Source organism: Hippocampus comes, unplaced genomic scaffold (genome assembly GCF_001891065.2).
Source record: "Hippocampus comes isolate QL1 unplaced genomic scaffold, H_comes_QL1_v1.1 scaffold261, whole genome shotgun sequence".
Lineage (NCBI taxonomy): Eukaryota > Metazoa > Chordata > Actinopteri > Syngnathiformes > Syngnathidae > Hippocampus > Hippocampus comes.
In genome coordinates, this window is record NW_017805824.1 from 4,622,129 (window position 1) to 4,633,678 (window position 11,550).

The 11,550-nt window shown below is 40.8% G+C and overlaps 1 protein-coding gene across 2 annotated transcripts in view; it reads right to left on the reverse strand.

Annotated features, from left to right (window-relative positions):
- Positions 1–11,550, reverse strand: part of cdkl5 (cyclin dependent kinase like 5) — a 36,628-nt gene that overhangs the window by 14,466 nt on the left and 10,612 nt on the right. For both annotated transcript variants that reach the window (XM_019886756.1, XM_019886755.1), the window contains exons 2-8: positions 10,196–10,519; positions 9,060–9,094; positions 2,847–2,892; positions 2,621–2,757; positions 1,762–1,882; positions 1,260–1,319; positions 624–714 (exon numbers count right to left, since the gene is read on the reverse strand). In XM_019886756.1, coding sequence (XP_019742315.1) covers positions 624–714; positions 1,260–1,319; positions 1,762–1,882; positions 2,621–2,757; positions 2,847–2,892; positions 9,060–9,094; positions 10,196–10,232 — 527 coding nt within the window. In that variant the 5' untranslated portion in view covers positions 10,233–10,519. The remainder of the gene's footprint in view (positions 1–623; positions 715–1,259; positions 1,320–1,761; positions 1,883–2,620; positions 2,758–2,846; positions 2,893–9,059; positions 9,095–10,195; positions 10,520–11,550) is intronic.

Genomic DNA, 11,550 nt, shown 5'->3' on the forward strand with positions numbered 1-11,550 from the left:
TTCACTGTTTTGAGATTCCCCCATATCCCATGAAAGCCCAACAAATGCATGTTTTGCAAATGTGCAGGGACACAGAAAGTTCTCAAGACTGTTTCAAGTCCCCCTTGAAACCTGTTCCAAAAAAACAAACAAAAAAATGAAACATATCTGGAATGTAGTTTTATTTTCAATACCATTGATGCCAAACTGGTTAATTTAAAATTCATTTAAGGAGACATATAACAGCCTTACTCAACACAAATTTTGTTGCACCTGTACGAAAGAATTACATTTTATTTTTAGGGGGTATTTTGGGTCATCTTTGAGAGAGGAATCAAATTTTGAGGTGAAAGACTGACATTAGGGTATTTTTGTTGCTGTCTAATGTCAAAACAGGTCAAATCTGACCCCGATAGTAGATGAAGGTTAAGAGTTAAAAGTTCAAGTTTAAGATTCAGATCTAGAATAGACAATGCAAAGCGATTTTTCATGCACACAAAATACAAAATTCTATCGACAACTGTTTCTGATGTTGGTTCTCTCATATCACCAAACAAACCAAAAAACACTCTTGAGTATATCGTATTTCCATGCGTAGGGTTCATGTTAATCGGTGTTCAACCTTCTTACTAGTCCTCACTCACCCAAGCAGCAGTTCTGGTGAGCGATACCACCTTGTGGCCACATACTCAGTGTAGTTGGCATCGGTTCCTTCAGAGAGATTACGTGCAAAACCTGAGCCAAGGAAACACAAGTTAATAAAAACAAACACATGTTTTTGCTGATTGCATATCTATCTATCTATCTATCTATCTATCTATCTATCTATCTATCTATCTATCTATCTATCTATCTATCTATCTATCTATCTATCTATCTATCTATCTATCTATCTGAAATGTAGATAGATAGGTTTTCCTTTGTTTTTGGAGCACATGTGTGTATATGATGTAGTGATACGATACAGTGGGAAGTGACGGAGTTCAGAAAGTAGCAAAACATGCCACTACGTTGTCGCAGGCCTCCTTTATGTCCAACCCCGCTACATTGGCAGGAAGCTGAATTGACATATTTATAAGCTATGACAAATTGTGTTCCTACATAATATATAAAAATCTGTAATTCTCAAAGAAAGTGGACAACCAGTTCCCATGAAAACAAAAAGCCGGGTCTGGTTCATACTGGAAGACGTGCCCATCAATCACACAAAGGGGCCTCGGAATAAGGTGGCTTGAATTGAGCATGTATGAAAATGCATTACTATGTGAGTAATAGCTCACCAAAGTCACAGAGCTTGAGGACATCCTCAGAGCTGATCAGCAGGTTCTCTGGTTTGATATCTGGAGGAGCGGGAGATCCAAACACAAATTAATGCCACATTTTCGCGATTGATAAATGTATCCGAATCTGGAAAAAAAGCCCACCCACTTTTTTTAATGTTATTTTTTTAAGTAATACTATTCATGAAAAATATAAGGGACATTTGGTTTTTGGTTGAAATTTCAGGAAGACCCCGATGTGAATATATATGAACTTCACAGGTGAACTAATTTGGACATTTTGAATCCACAAGTCCAACTCTTCAGTGTTCAAACGTGCTGTTCTCCAAAAAAGACTAAAAATTCACAGCATGTGTTAATGATGAGAAAGGAGGTTAAATCAAGTTCACGTATATGTGTTACTGGGTATTTTAGGTTCACCCAAAATTTTCACCCAAGAGGACTGGCACAAGACACAGAAAACCATTAACACACCAATTAAAAGAAAAAAAAATATTTTCACCTCTGTGCACGATCTCATTCTTGTGACACCAGTTAATGGCTTTGATAAGTTGGTAGATGTAGCTTCGCACTTTATCTGGGGCTGCACCATTTGGAAGTTCCTCCAACAGCTCCAGCATGTTCTGAAAGGCGTAGTCAACGATTTGACATTAAATGACTTCTCCAGGCAAACGTTAACCATCCATTTTTGATTGCAAGTGTTTTCTTTCAGGGTTGTGTGGCAGCTGGGGTCCCTCCGTTTAGACAAGAGTTGTTGTCAGTCGATCCGCAGGGACCAAGCGGCATATGCATGTGGTGTGAAACAATTTGATGGTCATTCATATTCTGAATGTTTTGCATTGGTGCTCTCGACTGAGTACCATTGTAGGCGAACGTATGATTTCTTTTACAGTAACCCCCTGCCTATTTGTGGTTCAACATCACTTAAAGGATTGCTTTGTCGCCACCTTTTGGCATCCTGATGCCAAGGAACTATGTTGAAGTGAGCTGAGGAGCTCAATTTAGGCAAAAGTGGCATTTCGCCACCACCTATTGGCAAGTTGGTTCCTACCAACTGTGTTGAAGTGAGATGATGAGCTTCATTTGGACCACTGATTCTCAGTGTGTTTTGCGTGCTCCCTCTTCATGGTAGCGAAAGAATCATTGAATTAAATGTTGAAACCTTGCATCTATAGTGGACTTGATACCGTGGCAACATAGTGAGGGAATACCATTATTCACTGAAAGGAAAGTTAATATGTTGCCATGGCGATGCCTTTTTTTATGTGTAACTGAGCAGCCTCATAAAGCTGAAACCTAAAAATGTGGATACGGCACAGTGAGAATATCCACACTCTCCAGTGACAGATAAAAGTGCGCACCCTCTCTACGTATTCAAAGACGAGGTAGAGCTTCCCCCTGCGGCGAAAGGCTTCCTTCAGCTCAACGATGTTGTCCTGCTTCAGTGTGCGAAGCATCTTTAGCTCTCGAAGGGTCGTCTCCTTAACCTCCTCATTTTCTGCGTAGACAAATAAAACAATAACGATGAAGGAGGGGATGATGGTGATGATGCTCCTTTTCCTTTGTGTTTGCCATTGTTCTGGTCACCTTCGCTGTCTTTGAACTTCTTGATAGCCACCAGCTCATTGGTTTCCTGTCAATACACAAGCATATGTGTCAAAGCCATGAATGGATGCTATGAATATGTATGAAAAAAAAACAATTCTCAGAATGATAATCCTTAGTGTCTCATTAAACACGTGGCAGAATCTGAGCATGTTCTCGTTTTACAATACTCAGAATGATAATCCTTAGTGTCTCATTGTAAACACGTGGCAGAATCTGAGCATGTTCTCGTTTTCCTGGCTACGCACTTGATGCCTCACAATGGACAGGAATTGATTCGCTGTATGAACAGATGGACGGATATGTAAAAACTATGCAGAGGGGAACAATTTAACTGAATTTAACAGATCGAGTACTTCCAGTATATAGCGACAAGAAGCAATTATTTCACCGCAGGGCACCCACACAAAGAGCAAAACAAGAATAAACCATCACATGCTGGCATAGTTAAAATGCATCTTCGGTCCCTTCGGATTCTTTGTACATGTTGGTCCCGTGACCCCGCTGAATTCAAATTTCTGGTCAAGTTCCAGATTCAGCCTTTCAACGTGGCTTTTGCTGTCCTCCGATGATGTGCTCAGGATTTAACACATCCCACATTTACTGGAACGTCTTGGAGCACATTCACAGACAGCTTCAACAGAGGCCTGTATTGTTTTTTTTTGTTTGTTTTTTTCTTCAGCAAACATGCACAATAATCTTCAAAATATTTTTTATATTTTTATATTTTGCGACGCACTTGGGGGTGGAGGCTCCTGCAGAATTTCGTTGTAACAAGTGTGCAATGACAATAAAGTATTCATTCATTCATTCATTCATTCAAAATAGTCTTGGAACCATGGCTTCAAACTTGATTAATGTCATTGATAGACCGACTATGAAATCTACTCAGTTATACTATCACAGAATGTTGTACAGATCAATGGATATGCTGTTGATATTTCCCACTTGCTATACAGAATGTTACATAGATCAATTGATGTACTGCAAATATTTCTCACTTGTGGAATAATTTTTACAAAATTACGAACGTCCAAGTATGATGATTTCAAGCACCAAAATACAATTCAATAAATGTTAGGTTCCCCCCCCCCCACCCCCTAAATCAAACTTAAAATACCCTAAAGAAATCAGCAACATTATTCACTTCAACCTGGAACCAGAAATTATTTTACTCAATTACAAAAAATACGCATAAAATGTCTGCTTTTGTATCGGAACATCAAATGCACAGCCTGCCACTGCCACCACATTTTATGCAGACAGAAATAATCACAAAAAGACCAATTTTTACAGTGGAGAGGAAAAAAAAAACACCGATGTTTCCGACATTTAGGAATCACCAAAAAGGCAAAAATAAAAGCGAGATGACCACCAGTCAGCTATGAATCATTCTGTGTGCAAAGGGGAGTCTTGCATGTGGGAGAAAAGACAACACTTGCACTCATCAAGAGGTTACACACACACATTGTCTGATCATGTGATCAAACAACACCCAATAAGTGCTGGACAACAATTCCGTTTATCTTGCCTCCATGGTGAAAAGTGATTCATGTCAGTATCTCTCTCAAAGATGTCAGCTTACACAGTGGAAAAGCCCTCGTTTTAAAGGGTAAGCCGGTTTTTTTGGGGGGGTGGGGGGTGCAGAGGGGTCTTCCATGCTCTTTGTTGTTGGCTTGAAATGTCATCAGGTTTATCATTGATTTGGGTGTTTCGTGATAGTTATTTGTTTTATTTTACTTTTTAATTTTTTTAAATTTATTCATCCATTGTTTGATCTGCTGCTACAACATTTCAAAGGAACTTGTGTCAATAATGCATGGTCACAAAAAGACAAATTTGACATGAAATAAAGGCTTTGCATCTTATTTTGTTTTGTGCTGTTTTTCGAAATGCATCTTTTATATTATAATATTATAAGCAGCAGACAACAATCACATTTTTTTCCTCCCGATTTCAGAATCAAAATCATCTGCATTGGTCGAGTGTGTTAAAAATACACAAGGAATTTGAATTGGGTAGTTGGAGTCAATCAAATCTTGTGGTACAGAGTGACAGAGCTGGAAAGATGAAATCAGTAATGATGGCACTCTAGAGATTTGCAAATTGGCATCTCATAATGAATAACAAGTCTCTTAGTTAAAACGTTAATGACACAGGAAGTACTGGAATGTCTGCTTGTTATGGTGTCCATGGAACAATGCAATAGTACCGACCAGAGGGAAGGAGCTGGTGGGGTCAAAACTCTAAGTGGTGTCCATTTTCTTAGTTCCACACTTGGTCAGAATCAGACCATGTCTAAGTGGCCTGCGCAGGGTAGACGTGACGTATTGCATTGATGAATAAGCAAACAATATGTCTCAAACCCTCGGAATCATTGTATGATATTTTTGAAAACATCCCACTTGTCGGCACAGCTATGGATGGGAGGCAGTGGGTCGGGGGTAAACGAATGATCAGGAATGGGAATCGTTCTCCAAGTTCCCGCTTCACATTGTAAATGCGCTTAGTTTGCGAATAGTGTGCCGGATTTAAAGGGAATTAGTTGCTTTTATGGGCAATGACGGAACTAGTTTGTGACCGCTCCCACAGCGGCGCAGCCCTCCACTGGCCTGCAAAATGACCAATATTGACCCTAACCCACTGCAACTAGTTCATGGTCCAGACTTTGCTCATGATAGTGAGGGGTACGGCTTTGGTCAGAGACTCGAGGGAGGTTAGGATGAGAGAAATGAGACTGCATTCAAATCCTGCTAGCAGTTTTACTGTGGCATAAACTTCCAGGCGTAAAGTCCAGTTTGGCTGTCTTTACATTACCTACGTATAATACAGTTGAATGTTATTTGCACGGCTTACAATGAAATGAAATATATTTTTCAGGAATAAAACATCCGCCCTGTTTTTGATTAACTCATGATGGTTGAGAATTAAACATTTGAGAACCACTAGCATAGATTCTTCTGATTCTAATTCTAAAAATGCCCCAATTAGAACAAAATCGATACTGAGATTTAATGATTGAGTCGCGGGCAGGAGAGGGACTAACGAGAACTACAGGAGATGTGAGTCTCCTTCGGTCATCTCTTGTGTTCCAATGCCTCTCTGTTGTGCTGTCTTCGAGAGGGGTCAGACAACAGAGGTGCCTCAGTGTTGGTGGTGCATAGCAAGGGGCTGGCAGCGAGATCTCCCACACAAACCCACTGTTTGGCTCAAGACGCTTCAGAGAGCGAAAATAAAAACCCACATCATGTTAACATGTTGTCTGAGGAGAGAAAAATAATTCACTGACAGGTTCTTGCAGCAGAAGCTGAAGGCAAGCGGATGTGAATTGCAGAGGGGGACTTCCCCATTATCAGCGCTCACGCGTGATGCGTTCGAGCGCTATGACAGCATCTCGGAGGGTGCTGACGATTGTTTTAATCCTGTGCGGCATCTCTGACCTTCACTCATCAGCCTTTGGAGCCACTGTGGTGTCAGCAGAGTTATAAATAACCACTGACTTTTATTCTGCTTAGGACATGAGCATTCTTAAAGCAGTTTAAAACTTGATGATTCTTGCCATTTTGTGCACAGTGATACAGAATACACAGGTTTAGCTTTTTTTAATTTATATTAAAAGTTGATCACACGTTCATGTTTTATTCTTAAGTTAACTAATAACAGTATTCTGCTGCTTTATTTTTTTGCCAATGTACATATTTGTTTGCCCATGTGTGATGTCACGCACGTTTATGTCACTGTGTTCTTGAGGCGAGTATCCTACTCTAGCTAATAGACCAATGAGCCTGATGTGACGGCGGTTTGTTTGTGTTGCATTATTGAACTACTGAATCCAGTCACTGATGAAACACGGGTTCATTATCGTGTGGTACACTAACAAACACAAAGTGCACGTGTTCACAATCAGCAGCAGATTTTTGATTCAGCATAACTTCTATTTACAACGGCATTTGACTGTGTTTCATCTGATTAATTCACAGGTCACTCTAGCACTGAGAAATTGGCGTCAGGAAACACTGGCTAGCATGTAGCTTGTGCTATTATCACTCCCAAATTGAGGATAACACATAAGCCTCCATACACACACCCACATACGCTACAACACTTAGACAGAGTGGTAGAACATTGCACAAAAGCTGGCACGCGTTTGCTCGCCTAATTAAATATTCCCTCCAAGTCGCACCATAGCGTACAAGAATACATTATTTAGATGTACACATTTGGAATGCATTAAGTTAAGTGCCATCACAGTCACTCACTTAGGTCACGGACCAGTAGCTTTTGCGCGGTTTCCTGTGTTCGTATGATTGACTCAAAGCAATTCCAGCTCGGCTTTCGGCTCTTAATCGGGTGACCCACTTAGTATCGGCAAGGTCTACATATTCAATTCAGTACCTCCTCCATTCCATCGCGTGCATGCTTCCAAGCATGCTCACTCTCACGTTGCTTCTCTTGTTTGCGCCCTCCTACCCCGTTTGTCTTTTCCCACCATTCCAGCTGAGAAAAGTAAAAATAACTGCTCTTGTACAGTAATTGTACGACTAATCCGGTCAGGGTCTGGCTTCACGTGAACATGAATTGCATCGGCTTCATGTCAAAGGGAATCATGCGGCAGGTCGCTCCTTCAGAAAAGCAACAATCAGCTGCCTGCGTCTCCACTCAACATGTTTCAACAGCATGACATGGAATGATAAGAAACATCATTTGACGAGCTCATACTGAAAATACTCAAAATATATTAGAAAGTAACCCGATGTTGCAACCCTGTTAATGTTTTGGAAGTAAAAGCCATGTGACTGAATAGAAAAAAAATGATGTGCTGCTCATTTGTGGTTACACGAGACGGAAATACCACCCATCCATGCATTCGTTTTTAGTGATCACGGGTCACTGGAGCCTATTCCAGCTGACTTTGTGCGAGAGGCTGGGTACACCCTGGACTGGTCACCAGTCTATTACAGAGTATTACAGAAATAGCGTACAAATCAAATCTATGAGAAATCCCTCTGTAGTAGAAATTGGTCACCCCAAAAGCTGGTAATTGATTAAGAGAAGTAGAACAGACTCGTCAATCCTATGTGGCCCTTTTGCAGCTCTTACTAAAATTAAACAATTCATAGGATCACTCCAGTAATAGGATTTGGATATTTGTGTTAATAATAGCTAGAGTAATCTTCCTTTAACTCCAATCTCAATTTGGTCACAACATTGCCTATTGAATAAAATATGCTTTCGAAACACGATGGGAAACACTGACCTCCATTTACAACCTAGATTTAAATATTTGATCAATAAAATGGAATAAATCTATTCCTACCAATATATTCTCTCCACTTTGAGAGTTTCTTTTGGCTGCACCGCTTCCACTACTTGTATGCGGATGATGAATTTGATGTCCAATCAGATGTCAGCCTTTATGTGTTACCTTGTCATTCCAATCTGCCTGGGGGCCCATGTAACTTGTAATATGTACAACGTACCAAAGTTAGCAAGGTGGATTTTCTTGAACCAATCAGATTTCAAATGTATCCTCACAAGGCCAGAGCACTGGCCCTTGATGATGTCAGCAGTTTTCTGTCCTCTGATTGGTTGATCAAAGTAAGCCAAGTTAGCCTGACAAAACACAGCTGTTGCAATCTGCCCCGATTATTCAGTTCATCCTGAAATTCCACCCGAAAGCACAATATCTCTCACGTTTTGTCAGGGTGGTGTTCACCGTCAATTATTCTGTTGGCCCTCTGGCCACTCTGGCATGTCCTGTCGAACAAAATCTCATCTTCCCTTGCATTTCAATTGGAATGTAACTTCTGTAAGAGGGCCTATCAATTTGTGCGAGTGCAATTCACTCACGCAAGACGTCACAACCTGGCAACATTGCCGATGCTTTGATAAACATACTGCTGAGAAACCGCAGGCAGAGGAAGACACACAAGCATTCATTCTATAAAGGCACCATTGGAAGTGCAATTCTTGTCAAATCCATGAATGTCTTGTATTTGGAAACTTCCTTCAAAAGAGCTTCTGGGAATCAATCAAATTGTACATGAATCTGAAAATAGACATTCATCCTATTCTACATAATTTTCCCACTGAACTCTGTTGTAGTTTAACCACAACAAGGATGCCTCAAATACAAACTGTGAAATTTCATGTCATAGAAATACATGATAGACCTGCAGTGATGATAATTCTTACCTTATGTCTGCACTTGAGCACCACTCCATATGCGCCTTCATAGAGAAACAGAAAAAGAGGATCAATAAGACATGAGTCTGTGTGTGCTTTAAAGGTGCAAACTCATAATTATGTTGTGGCCTCCCACACATGCACGAGGTGAGAAGCAGCAAAATAAAAATACCGACGCCGTTCGGCATACTCTCCCAAACACTTCTTTCACAGTTTTTACTAGTACTGCATTGCCTTAAATATTGCACATGCAGATATCACAACACTGAAAATGAAAACTAATTCCACTAATTATTTTATTGATTTTCTGAAACCCTTTCTTATAAACAATATGTTCTATGCAGCCCCAGTAGTCTAAACACGGTACACCGATTAATATTGTGTTTGTGGAATATGAATTAAGCAGCAAAATCCACCGTTTTTTTATTCATTGAGGGGGCGGTGGCCCCGGGCATCCTCCTGAGTTGTCTCATTGCACTCTCAAAGAAAAAATTTGACTGGGCAGCGGTACAATACAACGCCACACACTAAAATACACTTGATACATGTGTATCAACCTGCCAGATATGTAACGTGTGTCTAAGACATCAACAGTAAATCTCGATATCGTTCGTCCGGAACACCCGCAACCTCCCACTCCACTTTGCACGCATTGCCTTTTAAGATAAGATAAGATAAGATATGATAAGATAAGATAAGATAAGATATTATCTTTATTTGTCCCACACTGGGGAAATTTACAGTCTACAGCAGCAAAATTGGGGGGAACAAAGTGTTTCATTGCACAAAATAAATGTTTCAGAAAAGAACTGTATATAGTTCAATATAAGTGCAATATAAAATAAAGCATTAGCAATATATTTGTAGAATAAATATAATAAATTAGCAAAAGCATAGAAAAAAATATATATCGTAGGTTATGATGGTCATATTTGGAGAACTGAGTATTTTGTGGTGTAAAATAGATGACATGATTATCATTGTTGTTTGCTGGTTTCATCTGCACAGTGATAGAAATCTCACTCACACAACGTAAGCACACCAGGGGTATCATAAAGATGAGATGAGAATGACCTCTGGCCCCAGTGGCCAAGGCACGTGCACGCCTCATGTATGAACACATGCAATAACATCCAGCAACTCACCTTCACCCACAATGCCAAGGACTTCAAACTTATTCATCACATCACCGTTTGGTGGAGCTTCTCCAGCAGGTGAAATGTGACGCTTGCGTTTTAGCGATGACAATCTTTCCGTGAGATGGAGATGGAGGCAACTGTAGAGTCCACGACAAATGCGGTGAGCCTCTGACCACACCCCATCTTCGTAAGTCCTCTTTGTCTTCACGTCCCCCGCTGCTTCAAGCTACTGCTCTGGTGCATGTAAATGTCATTTTCTTTTATTTATGACTCCCGTTTTCTTCAGGTTATTCCTCTCTCAGTCTTTTTGAAGGTTCCACTCAGCTGTGCCTGGAAGATGAAAACAAACATGCCAAAGGTCAGAATACTGTTTGCTGATGAGGGAGCGAAGGATTGCAGGCGTACTTGTTTGCTAATATGGTTTTGGCATGTAACTGTAGAAACTATACAACAGTCAGTCTAGGGCCATAATGATTTTGTTCACTGTACTTGTTAATGAGGTACCTGAGCTTTGCTTGTGATTTATTTTTCTCACAATTTTGGCCTTTTACTCCCCCATTTGAAAACAGATAACTGTACTTTCTACTCCTGACCCTATTGGGTTCAGAGTAATGCATCAGATTTATGTGACGCTTTTCTGGAGAACCGGACACTCAAAGCGATCACAATGGCTACATTATTCATGCACTCACACACTCACATTATGGTGGTGGTAAACGATGTTCTCGAGCCATAGTTGCCCTGGGGCAGGCTGACGGAAGCATCGCTGCCAGAGTTGCGCCTACGGCCCCTCCGACAACCACAAAACATTCACATCCAGCCATGCACCAGTGTGAGTGGCACTGGAGGCTGTGTCTTGCCCAAGGACACAACACATGACACAGAGTGGGAATCGAACAGTGGACCGTCCGGTTACTGGCCACTCCTACCTGTCAGCCATAGCTGCCCACACCCTGAACTGGTTGCCAGCTAATCGCAGAGAACACATACATGAACAACCATTCACGCACACAATCACACCTAGGAACAATTTAGTGTGTTCCATTAACCTGCCATGCATGTTTTTGGAATGTGTGAACAAACCCGAGTACCTGGAGAAAACCCACACAGACACAGGGAGAGCATGCAAACTCCACACAGGAAGGCCGGAGTGGCATCAAACCTTGCACCTCTACACTTTGAGGTCGGACTTGCTAACCAGTCGACCACCGTGCTGCCGCAGCTTTTGTGAAAGCACTATATACATCTATCTATACCGATATATATATATATATATATATATATATTCTTGCTAACCTCGACCACCGTGCTGCCGCAGCTTTTGTGAAAGCACTATATACATCTATCTATACCGATATATA